This window comes from Mobula hypostoma, chromosome 8, assembly GCF_963921235.1.
Source record: "Mobula hypostoma chromosome 8, sMobHyp1.1, whole genome shotgun sequence".
Taxonomy (NCBI): domain Eukaryota; kingdom Metazoa; phylum Chordata; class Chondrichthyes; order Myliobatiformes; family Myliobatidae; genus Mobula; species Mobula hypostoma.
In genome coordinates, this window is record NC_086104.1 from 4,618,505 (window position 1) to 4,644,253 (window position 25,749).

At 45.6% G+C, this 25,749-nt stretch overlaps 1 protein-coding gene across 1 annotated transcript; it reads left to right on the forward strand.

The window, feature by feature from the left end:
- Positions 1-1,665: 1,665 nt before the first annotated feature.
- On the forward strand, positions 1,666-24,684 carry LOC134350039 (uncharacterized). The gene is made up of 3 exons (XM_063054950.1): positions 1,666-2,050; positions 15,295-15,787; positions 18,267-24,684. Exons 1-3 carry the CDS (start codon positions 2,045-2,047, stop codon positions 18,770-18,772), a joined length of 1,005 nt encoding a protein of 334 aa, XP_062911020.1. The 5' UTR covers positions 1,666-2,044; the 3' UTR covers positions 18,773-24,684.
- Positions 24,685-25,749: the final 1,065 nt, after the last annotated feature.

Genomic DNA, 25,749 nt, shown 5'->3' on the forward strand with positions numbered 1-25,749 from the left:
TATCTCAAAGTTGCCGCACAAGTTGATAGGGTTGTTAAGCAGGAGTGTGGTATACTGGCAATCATTCGTCAGGGGACTGAGCACAAGAGCCATGAAATAATTGTGCAGCTCTGTAAAACTCTGTTATAGAATCATAGGTCACTGCAAGGTAGAAGTAGGCCCTTCAGCCCATCTAGTGCATACTGAACTCTTATCCCTAGTCCCATCAAACTGCACCTGGACCATAGACCACCATACCCCTCTCATTCATTTACCGATCCAAACTTGTCTTAATCATTGAAATTCAAACACCTCTTGTTACACACTCGCACCACCCTCTGTTTGAAGAAGTCTCCCTCAGGTTCACCTTAAATATTCATCCTTACCCCAGACCCCTAGTTCTAACCTCATCCAACCTCAGTGGTGAAAGCCTGTTAGCAATTAAGTTACTTCCTATCAAATTTCTCTTAAGTTTCCCACGCTCCAGGCAATAAAGTCATAACCTTTTCAACGTTTCCCTATAACTCAGGTTCTCAAATCCCAGCAACATCATTTATAAAATGACAGACAAAATGGACGCAGCAGCGATCCCTGCGGCACACCGCCAGTCTCGGGCATTTGGTCAGCGAGACAGACATCTGTTACCAGAGTCTGGATTCTACCGCGAAACCAACGTCGAAATCAACGCGATACATCTTCCTGAATGCCCAGCGACTGAACCTTCTTGACCAATGACCCACGCGTGACCTTGTCAAAGGCCTTGCGAAAGTGCATGTAGAAAACTTCCACTGCCATTCTTTCATCGTCTTGTTAGTCGACAGATAAGAATATTGAATTCGGTTATGGTCCTCTCAACAGAGGAAGGAAGCGGATGCCTTAGAGAGCGAATAGAGAGCATAGTTTATGAAGAAAGCTTGAGCGATCGAGGATGAATGTTAAATGGATAAAGGTGCATATGATGACGAGAGGCGTGGATCGAGTGGACAGCCAGCACCTTTTCTCCCCCAGGGGGACAATAACCAATATCACAGAACATCGTTTTAAGGTCATTCGATTACAGTTTGGAGACATGTCAGAAGTATTTTTATACAGAGAGTGGAGTGTATAGAAGGCACTGCTGGGTCTTGTGATAGAGGCAGATACATTCGAGACATTTAAGAGACTTTTAGGTAGGCACATGGATGAAAGAAAAATGGAGGACTGTGTGGGAGAGAACGCCGAGCTTGATCTCGGAGTATTTTAAAATGTCGGGACGACATTGTGGATCAAAATGCTTATAGTATGCGGTACTGTCCAATATTCTGTGATCATAGAGAGGGCAGACAGACAGAATCATCTCCCGAGGTGGCAATGTCAAACACCCGAGAACTTGCTTTTAAGATTAGTGGCGGTGGGAATGTTTAAACGCGACGTGAACGGAGAAGTTTGCTTACACAGGGAGAGTTAGGCGCCTGATATGTTTTACCAGATATAATGGTGGAAGCAGGTGGTTTGATGGAGTTTTAGCGGCTTGAATATGGAGAGGTATGCATGATACACATCACATGTTTCATGGCGTGCTGATTGGCTGTGCAGCATTCTGTACTGCTCTATGTTCTACGTGTTAACGTTGGCGCTCACCTGGCCCCTCTACTGCCCCCAGTGGCAGCTCTTACGGAATTCATTATCAATGAGTTTGAAGCCGGTACTCTGCTCGCTCCTTCCCTCCCTGGTTTCTTCATTCTGGCCGGCCCTCTTTTCAGTTGCTCATTTCGCTGGAGTCTCGCACCTCTCTCCGGTCTTGTTCACCGCATACTCCACTGTGATCCGCTTTCCATTAACGCTTGTTTGCTCAAGACCCTGCTCCACCCCTCCAATCCTCACGCCCTGCGAAACCGCGTGTAAAGTATGTTAACGTCGCTCTCGGATCCCTCGCTTTTTCCCACTGTCACCCGTAAGCTCCGCCCTTCTACCCTGTGCTAAGGACCGGACCGGACCAGACAGACTGCTCTACGGAATCTCCACTGCGCTGTTGCTTCTCATCGCTGACCCGCCTCTCGAAACATCGTCTACACGAAGTCTTGCAATGGAGGTAGGAGAGTTATTCTTCCCCTGACCTGTCTCACACCTGACCCCTTCCCTTCCTCAGCACCTGCTTCTGTATTACCCTGCGTGTCCTTCCTCCCTCCGCCTCCCTGTTATTTCCCAGTTCCCGGAATTCCTGCCTCAAGAGATTATTACGATTAGCCCTCGGACTGAGGGGGCGCAGAGAGCGGCAGCTGGTCCGGGACACAGCTCACCCAGATATAAAAGGGGATACTGCGGACGCTAGAAGAGAAATCCCTCCGGGGGAGGGGGGAGATTTACCTGGCGGTACATGGTGGGGTACATTTCGGCTGTGGCGGACCTCGACACGTTTCAGTTCAGATCGACAGAGGGGTATCCACGGAGACGGATTTAAGCAGTGTTCAACTGGGGCAAAGAGCCCGGGGACCACTGGCCGCCCGGAGCAGTGACAGACTTAGACCGCCCGAGACAGAGAGAAATTCTTTACTCACGTCCACTCTCAGTCCAGAGGCAGGGATTTGGCCCGAAATGTCAATGAATCTCCCCAAGAGATACTGCACGAGCCGCTGAGTTTCGCTAGAAGTTTGTCTCTTGTTCCATCGACACACAGACAGGGACAGCACCCGAGACTGCGGGACGACCCAAGCAGTTGACCCGGTACTGAGAGATGGAGAAGAACAAGTAATCCGGGGGCATAGAAGAGGGCAGAGCACCTGGGACCGAAAGGAGGCATTATACAGAGAGAGGTCGGGGGGGGGGCGAAGAGCGAGAAGGGGATAAGTGTAGTGAGAGGGGGAGACACGCGGAGGTGGAGTGGGGGAGGAGAGAGAGTCGCAGAGAAGGGGAGAGGGAGATAGGGAGAAAGAGGCAGAGAGAAGAGAGAGAGATGGAGATGTCAGAGAGAGAGAGGAGAGATTGACTTAAACGAAAAAGCAAAAACAGACTTCAGATATGGAAATATAAATCGAAAGAAAAAGTAGCAGGAACACTCAGTCATCGGCGAGATAGAAATAGAAGTACGTTTAGGTGCCACGTCAAATTGAAGAGCGCGCCTTATCTAGAGATGCTGGTGGACAATCCCGGTATTTCCTCCTCCTGTTCCAGAAGGTGATCGAAGGGGGGATTGTCCCAGGACAGCAAGAAATCCCACTAACCGGAGGTCACAGAGATAGAGTTAACCCACGGTGAGAAAAAATAACACAACGGATCTCTGCTGTGTGGCAGGGATGGAGATACTCCACGCGAGACAGTGGGCCTGCGAACAGCGAGATGCCAAGGAAGAACAAATGGCCCAGGTTAAAGGCGGGCAAGCTCTCCCGGCTCGGAACTCGGTTCAGAGAGAACTGTCTTCTCTGGAATGAGTCACTACGGTTTCCCGCGTCAGTCTCAGTTCCCCCCTGTCCGCCACAGGAGGAGTGACCCGCACGAGACAGGGGTTCACCCAGGAAAGAGTTCCAAACACCCCCGTCAGGGGAAACATTACTCATGCACTCACCCCGTCAAGTCCCATTAAGATTTTGCGATCTTTTCCAATTCCGATGAAGGAGTTGGAACCAAAACGTCTCCTTTTTATTCCGCTCCATAGAGGCTGACCGCCCTGCTGAGTTTCTCTTGCATTTCGTGTGCGTTGCTCTGGATTTCCGGTGTCGACATAATATCTCGTGTTTATACAGCTTTAGGGGTTATTTACGGTTGACTTTGAACTCAGGAACAAAGTTAGAGCCATAGGCTATTAGTGCATTACAGATTAGCCCATCTGCTCCATGCCGACCTGATTTCTGCCTTGTCACATCTACATACAACAGGACCATAACGATCCATACCCCTTCCTTAAACGTCAGATTATTGGAAAACAGGAAGAACATAGAACATAGAGGAACAAAACACAAAACATACTATTCATCCCACAATGTAGCGTCGAAACAGCTAATCAAATGCACCTGAACACTAATCCCTCCGACCTGCACCATGCCCATATCCCTCCATCTTCCTTACATCCATGTGCCTATCCAAACGTCTCTTAAAAACCTCCAGTGACACTACCACAATACCGGATAGCACATTTCCGGTCTCCACGAACCTCTAAGTAAAAAACATACGCCCACATTCCCCTTGAACTTACCCCCTCTCGCCTACAATGCAGGAAAGAATATCATTTTCTCCATTATGCCTGTGCTCTGTGAGAGGAAAATAATAAAAATTATTGTGGCATAAGAAGAAGTCATTGGTTTCCTCTTGTGCCATGATGAGGCTACCCTCGGGGTGGAAGAGCAACGCCTTCGTATACTCTAACCTGATGGCATGAATATTGATTTCTTCACTAACAAAATCCGCACCCCCCCCCCTTCATCTGTTCCCTACTCTTGCCTTTTACCTCTTCTCACTTGGTTATCACCACTCGCGTCCCAGTATCTTTCCTTCCCTTTCTCCTATGGTCCTATCAGATTTCTTCTTCTCCAGTCCTTTACCTTTCCCACCCACCTGGCTTCACCTGTCACGTTCCAGCTAGTCCTCATTCCCCTCCCCCACTTTTTTATTCTGGCATCTTTCCCTCCCCACCCACCTCCAACGCTCCGCCTCCTAGTCCCGAAGAAGGGTCTCGGCCCGTAATGTCAACTGTTTATTCATTTCCATCGATGCTGCCTGACTTGCTGAGGTACGCAAGCATTTTGTATGATTTGCTCTGGATTTTCGGCATTTGCAGAATTTCTCGTGTTTATAAAATATCGTTTTATGTCTCTGCTGTAGAGATGTATGAATATAACAGTACACCGTAGCGCCACGCTCTTCAACCCATCATGCTTGTGCTGACTTTGAAGTCAATCTAAACCGTATATAGACTAAATCTCTCCTTTCCCTTCCTGTTTCTGTGTCTAGCTAGCTGCCTCTGAAACGTTGTTATCGTGTCTGGTAAACCACTTCTCTAAATCTTCCATACACTTCTCGTATCAGAGGTGACCAGAACTGCACACCGTACTCGAAGTGCGAACTAACCAAAGTTTCATACAGCTGTAACATGACTTCCTGACACTTAAACACCATGCCACTGCTGAGGAGGACACACACGCCACACACCTTCCTTACTAGTCGGCCTGATTCCTGTGAGCGTCGACTGCGTGAGACACAGCTCTAGGTTCTATAGGTCTCAAATTTTCCACAAACATTAGAATCAACTTTTTGCCATTTAGCTTCTGGACAACTGTCTTGCTCTGTTTTATTTATTAGTACCACTGAGAGGAACTTCTTTGTTGTGTCAAAGCACTGAAACTTTGGCAGAGGTTTTTAAAATTACATTTGTTGATTGGGGTATTCAGATTAGCTGGTGAGATTCAACTTTCAAAGTTCAAAGTAAGCTTATTATCAACGTCCATATATGTCAATATATACAACACTGTGAATCAATTTATTGCAGGCACTCACAGTAAGTGCAAAAGAACATAACAGAATCAATGAAAGACCACAGCCAACAAGACAGACAAACATCAATGTGCAAAAACAACAGGCAATGCAAACACAAAAAGAGAATAATAATGATGATGATGTTAATAATAATAACAGCAACAATAATTATAATAATAAAACATAGAAGTTCCTTGTGGAATAACTCAAAGGAATTTCAAAAATACATAATAAAACACCAAGAAATTGAAGATGATCAATGTAAAAAATGCTGAAAGAAACTGGAAGCAATCCAATACATACAGGATCCTGTAGAATTTAACACAATCCGATTACTTATGCTGGCACAATTGTGGCAAACGTCACTCATCAAAATCTTGCTTTAAAATACAAACTCATAAATGAAATCACACCAGCTTTATATACAAGCCTGACCCAGTTTTAAGAGTCTATATACCAGAAATTGCATTATGACTGATCCATTATTACAGATAGGAAATCCATAATAACTGTCTGGTTATAATAATACAGGATAAAAAAGTAAGAACAGCTTACTTTATAGATATAGCCAGTCCAAAATCACAAAACTACAGAAACCAATAAGTGAAAAACACCAGAAATATGCTGAAATAAAAGTGGAAATTAAAAGACTGGAACATGAACAGGGTATGCATTATCCCCATAGTAATATCTACTACTGGTATCATCCCATTGTCACTACACAATAGCATTAAACAATTAGGCCTATGCAACAATATCTATGTAAATCTTCAGAAAGCCGCAATACTAAACACCACTAGTCCAAAAGTTACCAGCAATTGAGAAATGAATGTATGCTTGCACCTCAGATTTTACCAGCTTGAGCTAAAAAAAAATTACATTTTTTATAATAATAGTAATAATAATAAGACAATGATTTAAGTGCTCATAGGCCAGAGATTCATAGCAGTGTGGAATAACAAGGGGGTTTGGTGGTCCATGTCCATATATTCATTAAAGTTGCCACGCAAGTTGATAGTGTTGTAAGGAGGCCGTATGTAATGTTTGTCTTCATTAGTCAGAGGATTAAGTTCTGGAGCCACAAGGTAATTTTGCAGCTCTTTAAAACTCTAGTTTGACCACACTTGGAGTATTGTGCTCGTTCCTGGTCGGCTCACAATAGGAAGCTTTAGAGCAGGTGCAGAGGTAATTTACCAAGACGCTGACTGGATGAGAGAGCTGAACTTATTGGATAAGTTAACTGAGCTAGGTCTTTTCTCTCTGGAATAAATGAGGACAAGAGGATCAGTTGTATAGCCAGAGGCTTTTCCCCAGGGTGGAAATCACTAATACAAGGAGTCAACTTTTTATGTGATTGGAGAAAGTTGAGAGGGGATAGTTATAGAGATATAACCACATCTGTATAATACAGATGTATATAAGTAGAAAGCTTGCTTGCTCTATCGATCGATAGATGGATTGTACAATTCTCTATATACTTTATTTGGCCATATATCATTTTAAAAATGTGTCTTTTTTTTGCACATTGACCGATTGTCAGTCTTCATTTGTGTATAGTTGATCATAAATTTTCTCTATCTATGTATTTTCCCATAAATTCCTGCAAGGAAATGTATCTCAAGGTAGTATGGAGTGACGTAGGTACTTTAGCAATGGATTTGCTTTACATACTTAATGTTTTTCTTTGACTTTGGGTGTAGGGATGTGAGTGGGGTGATAGTTCAGGAGTGGGAACCAAAGGACACAAAGACTGAAGGGGGCTGATGAAAAATTCAGGAGAGATTTGGGGGTTGTAGAGCTGAAAATAATTTCACACTGTGGTGGTTCTGATATTGAATATTGTTTCTGAAAGGTTGTTGGAGGCAGGAAGCCTCATCATCGGGAATTACTTCAAATAACACAGGATGCAGTGAGAAGATAAGAGGGGAAGAGATACATGAGGCAAGAGTTTTACGCACGGATCGATGGCAGCTTGCAATGAGTTGCAAAGGGAAGCGCTACAGGCAGATGCAATCATGATCAAGGTGTGTAGACAGTCATATGATCAGGCAGAGAATGGAGAGATATGGACTATGAACAGGTAGATTAAATTGGAATCATGGTCAGCATAGCTATTGTGGACAGAAGGGCCTGTTTCTTTCTTATTGCCCTGTGTTCTGTGGATTTAGCTGTTAATAAGCCGTGACCAGCAGGGCTTCAAGTGCCCTGCTGGGGTGGTGATGGAGGCAGATACATTACGGATACATAAGGAAGTCTAAGATAGCCCAAGGATGATCGAAAAATTGGAGGTCTCTGTGGGAGGGAAATGTTAGATTGATTTTTGAGTAGTTTAAAGGGGCAACTCAACATTTTGGACCGAAGGGCCTGACCTGTGTTGTACTGTGCTATGTTCCATGTTCTGTAAACTTTAGCTCTTCCCAATGGCTGCAGGTCTCTCTCCTGTTGTGATCTTATTCCCCGTCTCCAGAAATATCTTAAATAAAAGAGATTCTGTAGATGCTGGAAATTCAGAGTGACACACACAAAATGCTGCAGGAACTCAACAGGTCCGGCAGCATGTATGACGGGGAATAAGCAGTCCTTTTTTTTGGTGCTGAGACCCTTCAGCAGTCCTGATGAAGAGGGTGGGCCTGAAACGTCGAAAGTTTCTTTCCCTCCAAACACGTTGCCTGACCTGCTAAGCTCCTGCAGCATTTTGTGTGTGTTACTCCAGTGATATGTTGATCTGCTTTCATGGCAATGTTACACAGCACAGAATCTGGTCACCTAGCACACTCTGCCCTTTCCACAATATCCCGCTGCGTTCTCTGCCCTCTCTGTTTTGGACGGCGTGTCCCATCTCCAAGAGTGGCCATTTGCTGACTGCTTCATGCCTGCGGCACAGAATATGTCTGTACGAAGATCAGCTTTAACTGAAACTCGGAGATGAGACGAGGTTTGTTATTTCCAGACAAAAGAAAATGAATGCTTATTGAAGTGTCCCGGAGACAGGAAAATCTCCCTCACTAGCATTCCTCGACCTACATAAAGTCTCATTCAGTGGGACTGGGACTCATTACAACTTAGAGGACAGTCGCACAAAGGCAGCATTATGTGGTTCACGAGAGCTGCAAACAGAATGAATGTCTCTCACAAAAGACAAAGTGTGGGCGCAGAATGGATCACGCATTCCCTGCTCAGAGAAGATCAGTCAATACTGAGAACAGCAGGGAATGACAGAGAGACAGAAATAGGCCCTTTAAACCACAAAGTCCACGTTAGTACTGCTCTCTGCTTTGGGAATTCGATAAAGGAGAGGTTCGACACAATGGGGTTGTTGGTTAAATAGTTATAGTCACAGATCCCCACAGCAGAGAAATAGGCCCTTCAGCCCATCTAGTCTGTGCCGAGCCGTTCCTCTGCTTAGTCCCAAAACCCGTACATGGACCATAACCCTCCCATGCATGTATTCATGTAAATTTCAATCAAATCTGGATCCACCAGCTTTACACTTTCCAAGTTCCTCCCACCACTCTTCCATTTCCCTCCCACCCTCCAATTCCCCTTTACACTCCACCATTCTATCCAACTCTCTGAGTCCTCCCACACTCCGGGTCTCTGCCACTTCCTCATTGACCCCCGACCTCCAATTCCCCACACACTCCTTCATTCTCCCTTCACCCAAACCATAAGGGGTGAGCAGAGAAACGGACCCTTCAGCCCATCGAATCTGCTCTGCCATTCCTCCTTGGCTGATCTATTAGCTCTCTCAACTTCAATCTCCTATCTTCTCCTCTTAACCTTTGACCCACTGGCCAATCAAAAACCTTTCAACTTCTGCTTTAAATGTACCCAATGATTTGGTCTCCACTGCCAGCTGTTGCAATGAATTTCAATTACAACAAAAAATATCCTCCTCATCTCTGCTGTAAAGGGACTTCCTTGCAGTTTGAGGCTGTGTCTTCTGGTCTCATGCTCCCTGACTATAGGAAACATCTTCTCCATATCCAGTCTATCTAGGCCTTTCAATATTTGATAGGTTTCAAAGAGATCCCTTCCTCATTTTTCTAAATTCCAGTGTGTACAGGCCCAGAGCCATCAAACACTCCTCATTCGTTAACCCTTTCATCCCTGGTATCATTCTCATGGACCTCCTCCGGACCCTCTCTAAGGCCAATGCATCCTTTTGTAGATGAGGAGCTCAGAGTTGCTCACGATACTCCAAATGGGATCTGACCAAAGTCTCAGCACCAACACCAACACCCCCCCAATATTCCACCCCTCACTCAGATACCAGGGAGAAATTTACAGTGGCTATTTAACCCATAACCTGTGCATCTTTGGGATTTTGAAGGGAACTGCAACACCGGAGAGTATCCCATACAGACACAGGGAAATCTCGTAAACTCTACACCGACAACACCAGAGGTCAGGATTAAACCAGGATCCCTGAAGTTGGGGGCCAGCAACTCCACCCATTGTGCAATTTTCCATCCATCAGACTGACAGCATAAATTCTGATGCAGGACATTCGGCCCAGGAAATCTATGCAGCCTCAGCACAACTCCGTCAGTCCATCATTCCACTTACAGTATATCCCCATAAGCTATTCTTTCTCACATGCACATCAGTTCCGTACCCCCAACCCATCCATTCTCCCCCACCTTCTATCTCCCCACACTCCCCCATTTTCCCCCACAATGAGCCTCCCCCCATTCACCCCAACTCCCTCATTCTCCCCCCTCCATCTCACAACACCCCTATTTATCCCCCACAATCTGAGCCTTCCCTACTCTCCCCATTTTCCCCCAACCTCTGTCCTCCCACACTACCCCTTTCTCTCCCCACACTTCCCAACCTCCTTTCCCCAACAATCAGAGTCTCCCACTACTCTCTCCATTCTCCTACCACCGAGTCCTTCCACAGCCCCTCATTCTCCTCCCACCCTCCAATCCCCCACATGGCCCCTTTCCACACCGACTCACCCCACACTCCCCCGTTCTCACTCAGTACTCCTTTCCTCATCCTTTCCCTCAGTACTGCCCTTTTCTCTCACCAGTGACTCTCCCTACACTCTCCAATTCATCCCCACCCTCCAAGTAGTCCATGCAATTTCCCTTTCTTCCCTATCATCTACTACCCCACTGCCCTTTCTCTCTTCATTATCTCTCCCTACATTCTATCATTCTCTCCAAAATCCAAGAACACCCTGCACTCTCCCACTTGCCCCCTTCCACCCTCCAACTCTCCTCTCACTCCCACATTCTACCCCAACCCTGCGAATCCCCAAACACATTCCCCAAAATAATCTCCCTACCACAACCTGTGTCCCTGACCCATAATTCCCCCATTCTTTATCACCATGACTCCCCTGCACACTCACTCATTCCTCCCCATCCTCTGAGCTTCCACCTCCCCACCCATTTGCCATGTTCCGCGCTCTTCCCTCCACTCCTCCATTCCCTTCCCATTTCATTGTGACCGATCTTTTTATCCCCCTCAACCCCATTCTCTTGCCTTCTCTCCATAACCTTTGATGCCCTTACTGATCAAGATCATATCAAGCTCCTCTTTAAATATACCCAAAAATTCACCCAATTCGATCCCAGGGAGTGTCTATGTGGCAAGGCATCTGTCCATGCTCCCCATGACCGGGTGCTCTGGTTGCCTACCACATTCTAAAGGCAGTGAGGTCAGGGTCAGGAAACAGTGGGCATGCTATGTTTGTGCCAGAAGCATGGCAATCATTGTGGGCTACCCCCAGCATATACTCACTGATTTGATTTGAGACGAACAACGCATTTTACCGGAAGTTTCAATGTACAAATGACAAATAAGTACTATTAATCTAAAGCTAATGTAAACAAATCTCACACCATTCCTATTTTTATATTCTTCTCTCCCACTCCCTCACCCTCACATGAGCCGCTCCTCCCTCTCTCCCAAATAAAACAAGGAGGCCATTCAGCCCCTCCAACCTGGCTCTACCTTTCAACAGGACCCTGTGACATTTTAACTCAGTACCAATGCCATATTCCTAAAATATCTCTGCCTACCTTTGATGTACTCAGTATCTGAGCTTCCACCATATTCTGTGGTCAGGAATTCTAATGGTTTACCATCCTCTAGTGGAAATTCCTCTGAAATCCACCATGAATGGATGACTCCATATTCAGAGATAATGAATCCTGGTTCTAGTGTGACAAATCTGGAATAACATCTATCTTGGAAGTCCCGTACAAATTTGGAGGCAAAAGAGATAACAGATACTGAAATCTGGAGCAACAAAGATGTTGAGAAATGCAGTGGGTCAGGCAGCATCTAGGAAGGGAAATGATGAGCTGACATTTTGTGTCTGAGCCTGAAACGTCCGCTGTCCTTCAGTCCGGCTGCATCTTCCTTTGAACAGAGAACATTACAACATAGTACCGGCCCTTCAACCCACGATGTTGTGTCATTCTGTTCACCTACTCCAAGATTAACTTAACCCTTCCCTCCTCCATAGCCCATCTTATTTCTCAGTATGAAAATGTTTTTATTTTGATGTATTCATCTCTCATACTCATAAACTCTCTGGAACACAGTCCCAATCTATATATTCTCTCCTGATATGCTAATAACTCCTACCCTTGTCGTGTAGCCGACCTTCTCTCCCAATACCATCCCAGAAATCCTTCTGATGAGCTGCTAAGGTAAGTGTATCATAGGACATAGAGCCTGCAATGTTGTGCTGACTCTTTAACTTACTGAAAGATCAATATGCCCACACAGTCCTCCATTATTCATTCATTTGTATGCCTACCAGAGAATCTCTTAAATGTCTGATGTATCTGCTTCTACCATGACCTCCATCAGCGCATTCCACATAAAAACCTTACCTCGGAAATCTCCCCTCTTCCATCAGCTTAATATTATCCCCCCTTGTATTAGTCAGATCCGTCTGGGGAAAAAAGTCCATGATCTATCTTTCTTACAATCTTTTATAACTCTATCGTCACCCCTCATCCTTTTTCACTGGAGAGAGAAAAGTCCAAGCTCACATAATCTATCCTCATAAGACATGTTCTCGATTCCAGGTAGCATCCTGGTAAATATCCTCTGCATCATCTCAAAAGCATTCCACATTCTTCCTAATGAGATGATCAGAAACGAATGAAATTTATTTCATTATTGATCTATAGGTTCATTTTTATAGGCATGATGGGTTTTTTTCTCGGCATAATGAGTGTTCAAAGGTCTTTTTTTATGGGTTCTTTCTGGGTTTTTTTTTGTTTCGTGGCCGCCTGTTAGGAAATTAATCTCAAGATTTTATAATGTATACGTACTTTGATAATAAATGCACTTTGAACTTTGAACAATATTACAAGTGTGGTATGACCATATACAATGCACCTTCCCCTTTATATTAGCCATATCTGCTCTGGGGAAAAGGTCCCTGGCTCTCCAGTTGCCTCTTATCATCTTCTACCCTCCCATGGATCAGGAGACTTTACCACCACAGTGTACGGTGACTCATTGTTTCCCCACCATGGAAATCTGACCTTTTAATTCTTGAACTCAAGCCTTCTTTCCCTTTCTGATGTCAGACATCATCCTATTTTCTCTCTGATACCCCATCCTCTGAAGAGGGGCAGTGAGGGCAGTGATTGTTGTGATTATTGAAGATATTAGTAGGGTGTGGATTGGGTGTCAGGCACTGCCTTTCACTCTTTCAGAAATCCCATCCTGTGAATGGGTGGGGTGCAGCACAGCGATCAATGTGGTTCTCTGAAATGTGACTAGGGTTTGGGACAAAATATTCTCAGAACTAATGAAATTGGAACAATTGTTTCCCAGGCACGGATAATCTTTCCCCGGAAAACTCAGACTCTATGTTCCACATATTGGCAGCACTTCCAGAAACCTTTGAATGCATGGCTGGCCTCCTAAAAATAACAAGACCTAACCAGGGACGGCCTTTTTATACTTCCTCACTTCATCTTTACCTTTGTCTGTCTGCCTCTCACTGCCGGCTCCCACTCGTCCCCAACACCAGGGTACCAAAGATCAGCTCTTGTCCTGAGCTCTAATCCTCAGCTCTGCGTTGTGGTCAGTGAGGAGGGTGACGTGCGCTGTGGTTTCCTGGGAAAGCATATTTTGAAGTGATAACTGAGAACTAGAATGCTATTTAGCAGATTTTGCAGCTCTGGTGGCTAAAATGACGTTTACCGTTAAATGTGCACGTACACATGTGCACAAGTGCGATAAGAAAACTTACTTGCACCATCGCAGACACATAGCCTCAGATAAGCCCCATTCAAAAACAGAAATTAAACATTTTTACAAAAGCACCGTTAGATCACAATGACCACAATAGTGCAAAGTGATCAACGTGGACAAAGATTTCCTAAACTACAGTGATTAGAGTTTTGAAGTTTGATTCAAGAACTGAAAGGTAGATGGGAAGTACCAGCTCATGAACCTGGTAGTGTGTGGCATCAGGCTTCTGTACGTCCCACCCAGTGGTAGCTGTGAAAAGATGGCATAACCTAAGTGGTGGGGATCTTTGATGATGGGTGTCCATATCCTGAGATTCCTCAAAATTTTCACGCAAGTTCATAGGGTGGTTAAGAAGGCATATGGTGTAAAAAAGAAGGCATCCGTTAGTCTTGCGAGACCATAGATCTGCACCTGGAAAGTCTTCACTCTCCAGGGTGCAGGCCTGGGCAAGGTTGTATGGAAGACCAGCAGTAGCCCATGCTGCAAGTCTCCCCTCTCCACGACACCAATGTTGTCCAAGGGAAGGGCATTAGGACCCATACAGCTTGGCACCAGTGCCGTCGCACAGCAATGTGTGATTAAGTGCCTTGCTCAAGGACACAACACGTTCCCTCGGCTGGGGCTCAAACTCACGACCTTCAGGTTGCTAGTCCAATGCCTTAAGCACTTGGCCACGTGCCCACACGTATGGTGTATTCACCTTCTTAAGTCAGGGAATTGGGTTCAAGAACTGTGAAGTAATGTTGGAGTTCTATAAAACTATGGTTACAAAACAATTAGAGTATCGTATTCAGTTCTGGTCACCCCATTATAGGAGCATTGTCAAAACTTTAGAGAAGGTGCTGAAGAGATTTACCAGGATGATGGCATGAACATCAATTTCTCAAACTTCCAGTGATGCCCCCTCAACCATTTTTCATCCCCTTTTCCCTCTGTCCCCTTATCTTCTCCCCCCCGCAAAATTTTCTTTCTTCCATGGCCTTCTGTCTCTTTCACCAATCAATTTCTTAGCTCTTTGCTCCATCCCTCTCCCCGCCATCCCCAAGTTTCACCCACACCCTCCCCCGCCTTACAAACCTACCCCTCAGCTTTTTTTCCTCCAGTCCTGCCGAAGGGTTTCGGCCCGAAATGTCGATTGTGCTTTTTTTCCATAGATGCAGCCTGGCCTGCTAAGTTCCTCCAGCACTTTGTGTGTGTTTCTCAGATTTCCAGCATCTGCAGATTTTCTCTTGCTTGTGATTTGTTTACCAGGATGCTGTCTGGATTAGAGAGCATGCCTTATAAAAATAGGCTGAGCAAGATGGAGCTTTACTCTTTGGGGTGAAAGAGGATGAAAGGCAACTTGATAGTGGTGTACAAGACGATGAGGCATAGATCGAGTGGCTAGACAAAGACCTTTTCCCAGGGCGGAAGTAGCTAATATCAGAAAGCATAATTTTAAGCTGACCAGAAGAAAATATAGGGAAATGTCAGAGCTAAGTTTTTTTTTCACAGATATATGCCTGCCTGAACACACTGCTGGGGCTGCTGGTGGAGGCAGACACATTTGGGACATTTAAGCTGTAGTGTTCTAGGTTCTATTTTTGGTGCTGAGTTCTTGCTGAGTGGTGTTAATTGCTTCTCGTGTTCTAGGCTGAACCTAAAGGCTCAATAGAGGATTACAGGAGGAACTTTGAAGAGGCCACTCTGCACCAGTTCCTCAGAGGCATCTCCTCCCTGTTATCTGTGCTGGAGCTCGCGGTCAGCGCGCCGTCTGAGGAACTCGACAGCTCATTGTGCGAGGAGATCGAGGATAAGGCCAAGGAGGCACAGAGGGAGATCCTGGCTGCAGAGGAGGCTGCCAGCAACATTGTCACTCTCATTGATACAGGCTGCGAGAAGCTGACGTCTCAGCAAGGCAAGCTGAGCAGGAGGCAAGAAGAGCTCCAGGCAGGCTTGGAGGCCACACAGGAGCAACTGGCTGGCTTGGCCGATCAGCGGAAGCGGCTCAAAGGGCAGGTCCACAGTGCCAACATGTCGCTCAGGCAGGCAAAGCAGACCCTGGCACTGGCCAGGGCCAAACTGGGTGAGAAGCGGACTGGGAGAGACATCGGTATTGGGCTGACATTTGTTATCCCATGTATTGGTAAGTGGGAGCACTTGGCAATGCAAATGTTCATATTTCCAAAAGGGGTAAGCTGTTAAGAATCTTTGTAACACACACAAAATTCAGGAGGAACTCAGCAGGTCAACATCCATGGAGAGAAATAAACAGTCGATGTTTCAAGCCTAGACCCTTCATCAGGACTCTATGTTCATATTGAGTAACAAATTACAGAAAGCAGCATTTAATTAAGTTGCACTGGATTGATAAAACCAAATCTAGATTACTGGGTGCAGCTTTTGTGTTCTTCTTTCATGGAGGACATAATTGCAGAGAGGAAAGGAAGGGGCTCCTCCTCCTTCCCTTACATCCATGGTGCACTCTCCTTCCCCATCAGACCCTCTCTCCTTCAGCCCTTTACCTCATCCACCTATCACTCTCCAGGTTCTCACCACCCCCTGCCCCCCGCCACACATCTCCCTGGTCTCACCCATCCCACCTTTTTATTCTGGCTTCTATTCCTTTCCGGTCCCAATGAAGAGTCTCAACAAGAAATATCCAATGTTCATTCCCTTCCGTAGTTGCTGCGTGGCCTGCTGACTCCTCCAGCATTTTGTTTGTGTTGCTCCACTGTTAAGAGTCTTTGTAGCACTCAGAGCTCTCCTGGTCCCCACTGAGCCCATTCTCCTCACATTCACCAAAACTCCCTGCAGATTGTAGCCTTCACCTTCACACTAGAGGCAAAGAACAATGAACAATTAACCCTTGGACTTTCATGACTTTGGTCAAATGAGGAATTAGAAGACCCTGGAGGAAACCTATTGGTCACATAGAGAATGTGTAAACTCCTCCCTGGCAGTGCCCAAGGAGAAGATTGAAGCAGATGTACCAGCTACACAAACATGCACCCCAAACCCTTGTGTGGTGAACAGTCACTATTCAGGCAGAGTGATTTAGATTCAGATTCAGATTCAAATTCAAACTGAGATTCAGTTTATTTATCACATATACACGGAACCATACTACTGCATGCAATTGCACACCGTCCGTACCTGCAGTCTCAATGCAACACATTGGAACATAGACACAGAACAGTATAGCACAGGGACAGATCCTTCGGCCCATCTTGTCTTCACTGACTATGATACCAAATTACATTAATCTTATTTGCTTGCGCATGATGCATACCCCTCCAATACCTGCATATTCCTGTAGTGTCGAACATGAATTCCACTATGTTATCTGCTCCATTTTCACCCCGCCAACATTCTGCAGGCACCTACCTATCTGTGTAAAAATAGGACGCACACATCTCCTTTAAACTTCCCCGCTCTCATTTAAAAGATATGCTCACTGAGGTTAGGTGAGATCAGAACTACAGGCTATGGGTGAAGGGTGAAAGGTAAAATGTTTAAGGAGAATATGAGGGAGACCCTTTTCACTCAGAGTGCAGAATGAGACGTCAGTGGAAGTGATGGAAGCAGGTTCGATCTCAGAATTTTAGGTACATTTGGTTAATACATTATTGTGAGGTGCATAATGGGCTTTGGACCAGGTGCAGGGATTAGGCAGAATAACAGTTCAGCACAGATTAGATGGGCCGAAGGGTCTATTTCTGTGCTGCAATTCTCTATGGCTCTGTGGTTCTACTGGAATTTCTCATCCCTCTTGTATAGGTCACTCCTTCCAGAAAAGGGTCCAATGGTCCAAGAACTTGAAATAGGTGCAATGATGCTTCCTTGAATCGACCTTCCCGGCACAAAGCATCACATTTGCAAGAAAAATAACAATTATTTGCAATGTTTCTAGAAAAAAATTTACTCGGCACAACTCGTCATATCCCTCTGAACTTTTCCTTCAAGGGCATTTGTCCAAGTGTTTTTTCTATGGAGAGAGAAAGGTACTTTGTACTTCTTCGCTTCCCTCCACCTTTTTATTCTGGCTTCTTACGCTTTCCTTACCAGTCCTGATGGATGGTCTCATCCTGAAATGTCGACAAACCTGAATCTCATTCAGAAGCTGTATCTGAATAACACACACAAAACGCTGGAGGAGCTCAACAGGTCAGACAGCTTCAATGGACAGGAATGAATAGAGACGCAGGTTCGTTTATCACACGTACATCGAAACGTGCAGTGAAATGCATCACTGGTGTTAATGAACAACACACCCAAGGATGTTCTGGGGTAGCCCGCAAGTGTGGGCACAAATTCCACCGCAGATATATCATGCTCGCCCATGCCCGGCAGCACAACACATAACACAACAAACGCCCCAGATATGCAATCCTCCAACCGCTTGACAGGCTGTGGTAGGTCTCGGGCTGTCTCAGACTCACAGACATCGGGCCTTTGACTTTCCCGGTGGACTCATTAATCACAGCACGCTGGGATAGAGAGCTGAAGGATCAAGTTGCTTATAAGTCAGACGTGGACTAGGAGGTGGTGAGGGCAAGGGGAGACAAGTGGGTTCAGCAGCAGTAAAGGAACAACCTCCAACGCTGTAGTGTGTCTTCTTGCAGGGATCCCAATGGCGGTGTCCTTTGAGAAGGAGCGGGTGTTCAGGAAGTCGGAAGTGGAGGCGGCCTCGAAGGAGCTTGCGCAGGTGGTGGCGGGCATCAAGAAGGACGAGGAGGAGCTGGCTCGGATCGAGGAGCGGGTACCGGAACTGGAGAAGGAGGCAGAGAAGGCGGCTGAGGCACTGAGCAAGGTGAAGGGAGAGTTGCTAGAGCTCAAGCAGATGCGCATTTCGCTGGCTGAGGCACAGTGCCAACTCAAGAGCTGCACCCAGTACCTGTCCACCCTCCACGGACACGTGAAGGCGCTGGAAACCCAGAGCCAGCACCTGTATAGCCTAGGCCCGGTCATACCCCTGGTCGTCATGGCTTGCGAACAAGTCCAGGAGAGGGTGCCAGGCAACGAGTTCCTGCTGATGGCACCGCAAGCCCGTTCAGTCCTCCACACTCTGGGGAGCACGTTACCCAGACTGAAGGAAAGGAACAAGGCACAAACCGAGGGCCACTTCTGAGACAACGCGCCCAGCAGTAACTACCAAGTGCAAACTTCTCACCCCTGCCCACCCAGATGCCGCCTAGCCCTCTGAGTGGAACACACAGTCCACAGAACATAGAACAGTACAGCACACTATGTTTTTTAGCCCAGAAGGGCGTGCTGACCTTTTAATCTACTCTGAGATCAATCTAATACTTCACTCCTACAGACTCCTCCATTTTGCTAACGTCAATGTCCCTATTTCACAAAATCTAAAATTACCCTCATATATCTGCCTCAACCACCACCCAGGCAGTGTTCCCGGTACCTACCACTCTGTGTGTAAAGTACCTACCTCTGACATCACCCTCTCCCCACCCCACGCTTTCATTCTATCACCTTAAAATTGTGCCTTCTCGTATTAGTCATAGAAACATACAAAACCTACAGAAAAATACAGGCCCTTCGGCCCACAATGCTGTGCCAAACATGTACTTACATTAGAAATTACCTAGAGTACTCTATTTTTCTAAGCTCCATGTACCTATCCAGTAGTCTTTTAAAAGACCCTATCATATCTTCCTCCACCAGCGTCACTGGAAGCCCATTCCACGCACTCACCACTCTCTGCGTAAAAACTTACCCCTGACATCTCCTCTGTACCTCCTTCCAAGCACCTTAAAAATGTGCCCTCTCGTGCTAGCTATTTCAGCCCTGGGAAAAAGCCTCTGACTATCCACATGAACAATGCCTCTCGTCATCTTTTTCACCTCTATCAGGTCACCTCTCATCCTCTGCCGCTCCAAGGAGAAACGGCCGAGTTCAGTCAACCTATTCTCATAAGGCATGTTCCCCAATCCAGGAAACATCCTTGCAAATCTCCTCTGCAGCCTTTCTGTTTCCATATCCTTCTTGTATTGAGGTGACCAGAACTGATCACAGTACTCCAAGTGGGGTCTGACCAGGGCCCTATATAGGTGTAACATTACCTCTCGGCTCTTAAACTCAATCTCACGGTAGATGAAGACCTACCAAAATGAATCACCTCACACTTATCTGTGTTGAACTCCATCTGCCACTTCTCAGCCCAGTTTTGCATCCTATGGATGTCCCACTGTAACCTCTGACAGCCCTCCACACTATCCACAACACCCCCAACCTTTGTGTCATCAGCAAATTTACTAATCCATTCCTCCACTTCCTCATCCAGGTCATTTATAAAAATCACGAAGCGAGGGGGGTCCCAGAACAGATCCCTCAGGTACACCACTGGTCACTGACCTCCATGCAAAATATGACCCATCTACAACTACTCTTTGCCTTCTGTGGGCAAGCCATTTCTGGATCCACAAAGCAATATCCCTCCAATCCCATGCGTCCTTACTTTCTCAATAAGCCTTGCATGGGGTACCTTATCAAATGCCTTGCTGAAATCTATGTACACTACATCTATTGCTCTACCCTCATCAAAGTGTTTAGTCATATCCTCAAAAAATGTAAGCAGGCTCGTAAGCACGACTTGCCTTTGACAAAGCACACTGACTATTCCTAATCATACCCTTGTCATTTTCACTTTGTGAAGAAGTCTTTGGATGTTCATTCAATCTACGCTTCTTATGATCTTGTACATTTCAATCAATTCACATTTTATCATCCTCTGCTCCAAAGCAAAAAAGCCCTAGCTTGCTCAATTTATCTTCATAAAACTGCCCCTTAATCCAGGTAGCATTCTGTTAAATCTCCTCTGCACGTTTTCTAAAGCTTCCACGTGCTTCCAGATTAAAGACAATATTCCATGTGTGCTTGAACTGCAGTTTTAGAGATCTGCAGCATTATCTCACAGCTCTTGAACTTAACTCCTGAGTAATGAAGGCCACCACATCATGTCCATTTTCTCCAGCATTTTTCTGTTCCGGTACAGTTTGTTGCTGTATGCTTGCTCACTCATTACTCTGTACACACCCCTCAGACAGATCGGCTGAAATTAACAAGAAGTGACTCCTCCTCCCTCTCAGGTGGACCAACATCATAGACCCTCCTGGACAGCACCTATTTCAGATAATCCCTTTGCTGTCCTCCAGCGCCCCCCACCCCCCACCACCACACACACACACACACATCTCTTCTCTGTTCTGAAGAAGGGCCTTCGACTAGAAACGTTATCGGTTTCCTAACCTGCTGGGTGTTTCCAACAATCTCCATCTTCTGAAGGAAAATGAACTTTCTAAGATAGCAACTCATATTGTAACTTGAAATTAAGGGGATGTATTAAGGGATTGCAGGATAGAGATACCTCTCTGCCCTGCAGGTCACTCTTGGGTAATATATAGCAGCTGCTTTGCCCCGCTCAGTGCCACATGAAGCCGAGGAAGCAGGTGGTGGATGGTGGTATGAACAGCTGGTGCTTATCACAAGTCCAGGTTATGCGAACACTGACACCAGGCAGGCAATCTCTGAAGAGTATTGATAATGGGGCCACCTGTCTTGTAAAGACACTGCCCAGAAGAAAGCAATGGCAAACCAGTACTGTAGAAATATTTGCCAAGAGCATTCATGGCCAACAGGTGGAAGACAATGATCGCTCACGTCATATGACATGGCACATAATGATGATGATTAAGAGCTAATGCAGTTATTGTGTAAATCACCAGGTCGACCCCAGCAGTATAAAGAACTGAAGAAGACCATTCATCACATTATGTCTATGCTGCTAATTGGAATCTCTAAAATTATTTACATATGTGCTCTTCAGCTAGACTTTCTTTTTTAAGTATTTGTCCAATTTCCCCTTGGAAGTCACTCAGCTACACCCTGGATGAAGCTGGTACTTGTTTATCCTGCACACGGACCCATTATCAAGAAAATCCTGTCGGGGCAGATATCTGGTGCAAGCGAATGGGAGCACAGACGGGATGTGGGAATATTCACACTTAGTATATCATATGGGGATCTTAACCCAACTATTACCAGTGAAAACTGTTACCCGGGACAAGGATGACCACGAAGAGAGTGAGGAGTTTGAGGTCACGATGGGACTGTTGACATCAATATGCAAAGATGCAATGCAGCAGCATTACAGGAACGGAGTAGCATGTTAGCAGCATTCATAAGAAATATGAATGAAACAAATTATGTACCAAGGGAGAACACAAAGAGAATAAGGATAGAGCTCATTTTAGTGCAAAGTGTTCAATGTATTGCAAACCTGTAGTGTCTAGGGTTCAACCAAATGGTTAAAGAAAGTAGCTGGTCAGGACTATGGTCATATGGGATGTTAGACTTATGCACCTGTAATGAAAATATTTTAAAATTTGTTCCATTCTTTTTCTGATTCAGCAAGAGACATTCGCGTATGTATTCGCAAGCAAAGGATGCATTATACCGGTGTTAAACTGCAAGGAATCACTTTAATGGAATTATCTAAAACCTGCGATGCAAAATGAAACCAAATAGTCCATGACGTGGCAGTACAGAGAGAAAACTATTATTTATTCACTGAATGGGCTGATCAGCAGAATGCCCGAGGGATTTGCAGACCCAAAACTTTTCATGCATCTTTCTTTCCCCTCTCTCCTCTCCCCTTGTCTTTTTCACCAACCCTTAGAACTACCATTACCTATTAGCCAGCCTAAGAATATATTTCCTTCTGCATAAAAAATTGTCTCCCTTTCTATACCCAACTAAATGCATACCAGTAGCCCTTTCCACCAATAAGGGGCCATTTGTTGCTGGGGCCTGCAGAGTAATCTCAACTTCCTTAGATCTATTCATTTTTGCCAACCCTTAAGATTTATACTCCTCTTACTTTCTCAAAATAATCTGACTCCAGGCTATGCTGTTTTGCCAGAAAGAGTTCCATTTTAATTTAGCAGATAGCAAGGAGGAATAACATTTAAATCTTTATTCAGAGTACCCCTGCCAGATGATAGCTGCAAGAAGGTATCACAATCCAAACTATGGGTATCTTGGATGATTTTATTTATTTTATTTAGAGATGTAGCATGAAACAGGCCCTCCTGGCCCAACGAGCCCTGGCGCCCAGCATTTATCCTGAGCCAAATCACAGGACAGTTTACAATGACCAATTAACCCTCTAACTGTGGGTGCAGACTGCAGCATCCCGAGGAAACCCATAAGCTCACGGGAAGAACGTACAAGCTTCCTTATTGTTCGTGCAGCTTTGGGGCAGGGAGATGAAGGCACCGAGGCCAGTGAAGGTTGTTGGTGTTGGTCAGTGGGGATGGCGGGTGATTTAGGAGTTGGTGAAGAGTTGGGAAGGTCAGTTTGATGGAGGTGCAGTGAGCTTACTATGGGGGTGGGAGCAGGATGAGGTCAGTGGGATGAAGGAGTGATTCATGGGAAGGTAATGATGTGGGAGGACGGTCTGTGGGTGAAGGGCTAGTATGGGTTTGGAAAGGAGGATGTTGGTGGGTGTGAGGTCACAATGGGGTACGGATTGTTATTGCCCTGTTTCCAAGACTGTCTTACTCTTGGCTTTTGGGCAATCAGCAAATGCGTGCCTGGCTGTGGGGCTCTTCCACTCCCTTTCCGGTGGGCAGTGCCTGTTGATAAAAACAGGAGCGGTGAATTCGACCCCTGGACCTGTTCCACTGTTCATCAAAAGCACGGCTGATCTTCCACCTCCTGCAACATCCCCACATTTCCCACTCACTAGTAGCCTAAAATAAGCAATCAATGCTCTGATTTGACTCCGTGACTGAATTTACTAAGGTCCACCACTTTCTGAATGATACGTGAAACAGAACAATGCAGCAGGGCAACATGCCTTTAAGCCAACAACGTCCGGTCAGAATTACTTGTGATTTCATTGACATATGGTGTGAAATGTGTTGCTCTGTGGCAGTGCAATAGATACAAATATTATAAATTCTAGTAATAAATATGTGTTAGATAAATAAATAGTGAAAAAAGAACAGAATATTGCAATAGTGTTCATGGATCATGGATCGTTCAGAAATCTGATTGCAAAGGGAAGTTATACTATATGTGCGTCCGGAGACTCCTGGGAGCAATGATGAGAGGGCATGTTATGGATGTTGAGGGTCCTTCGTGATGGATGCCGCCTTATTGAGGCTTCGCCTTTTGAAGATGTCCTCGGTGGTGGAGAGCGTTGCGCCCGAGAGGGATCTGGGTGAATCTACAACTCTCTGCAGACATTTCACAAACTGTGCAATGGCATCTCCATGAGAGACGGTGATACAAGAAGTTCGAATACTCTCCACGAAACAGCTGTAGAAGTTTGCTAGAGTCTTTGGGAACTTACTAAACCTCCTCAAAGTTCGAATGAAGTATAGCCGCAGACATCGGTGCAACATTATGTTAGGCCCAGGATAGATCTGACTGCTTGTAGTGTCGTTTGCCGAGCTTGGAGACAAGGTCGCAAACGTTTCGTCAGCAGTGGAGGTGCGTAATTGACTGTTCTTTCTGCCGAGTACTGGTGGTTATATTGGTTCAGCTCTTTGTTCTGATTGGTTGGCTATCGCTCCGGCCACCAGTCTCCTGCCAACCGGACAACTGAGTGATCTCTGCTGACCCATATCCCAGGTAGTTGAGAGCGTTGGTTCCTGGGATGTCCGCGATCCTGCAGGCGCATCTGAATAGATTCGGATATTAATACCAAGGAACTCGAAACTTCTTACCCTCTCCATTACTGACCAGTTGACGAAAACTAGTGTGCTCTCCCAACTTTGCTGAAGTTCACAATCAGTTCCTTAGGTCCTTGGTCTTACTAACGTTGAATGCAATATTGTTGTTGTGACATCACTCAACGTGATTGTATATCATGTTGTGATGCCGAATTAAACTAATTTCCTTTCCCCCTTTTCCCTGCGCATGACTCATATCCCTTTATTCCTTGTATATTTACCTCTTAAACAGCCGGTCCCAGGTACTCACCAAAAAAATATCTACCCCACAAGCACGAGGAAATCTGCAGATGCTGGAAATTCACCCAACACACATTAAAGTTGCTGGTGAACGCAGCAGGCCAGGCAGCATCTCTAGGAAGAGGTACAGTCGAAGATTTGGGCCGAGACCCTTCATCACGACTAACTGAAAGAAGAGCTAGTAAGAGATTTGAAAGTGGGAGGGGGAGGGGGAGATCCAAAATGATAGGAGAAGACAGGAGGGGGAGGGATGGAGTCAAGAGCTGGACAGATGATTGGCAAAAGGGATATGAGACGATCATGGGACAGGAGGCCCAGGGAGAAGGAAAGTGGCGGAGGGAAACCCAGAGGATGGGCAAGAGGTATAGTGAGAGGGACAGAGGGAGAAAAAGGAGAGAGAGAAAAAGAATGTGTGTATATAAATAAATAACGGATAGGGTACGAGGGGGAGGTGGGGCATTAGCGGAAGTTTTATAAATGAATAACGGATGGGGTACGAGGGTGTACCCCACAAGTCTCACCATAAAACAGCCGATCTAGTACTAGACATTTCACCTTTGCGGGAAAAGACACCAACTGTTTGTTTATACTTCTCAATATTTTATAAACCATTATCATGTCTCAGTTTGGTCTCTGGTACTCCCGAGAAAATAACTCATTTATCTAAACTTGCTCTTGCTCAGAGGGTCCTATAATCTTATAAACTTGCCCAAACGTTCTAATCCAGGCAGTGTTCTGGTAAACTTCGCCTGAACCCTCTCAAAACAGACAGGAAGCAAAGAGTGGGAATAAACGGGACCTTTTCAGAATGGCAGGCGGTGACTAGTGGGGTACCGCAAGGCTCAGTGCTGGGACCCCAGTTGTTTACAATATATATTAATGACTTGGATGAGGGAATTAAATGCAGCATCTCCAAGTTTGCGGATGACACGAAGCTTGGCGGCAGTGTTAGCAGTGAGGAGGATGCTAAGAGGATGCAGGGTGACTTGGATAGGTTGGGTGAGTGGGCAAACTCATGGCAGATGCAATTTAATGTGGATAAATGTGAAGTTATCCACTTTGGTGGCAAAAATAGGAAAACAGATTATTATCTGAATGGTGGCCGATT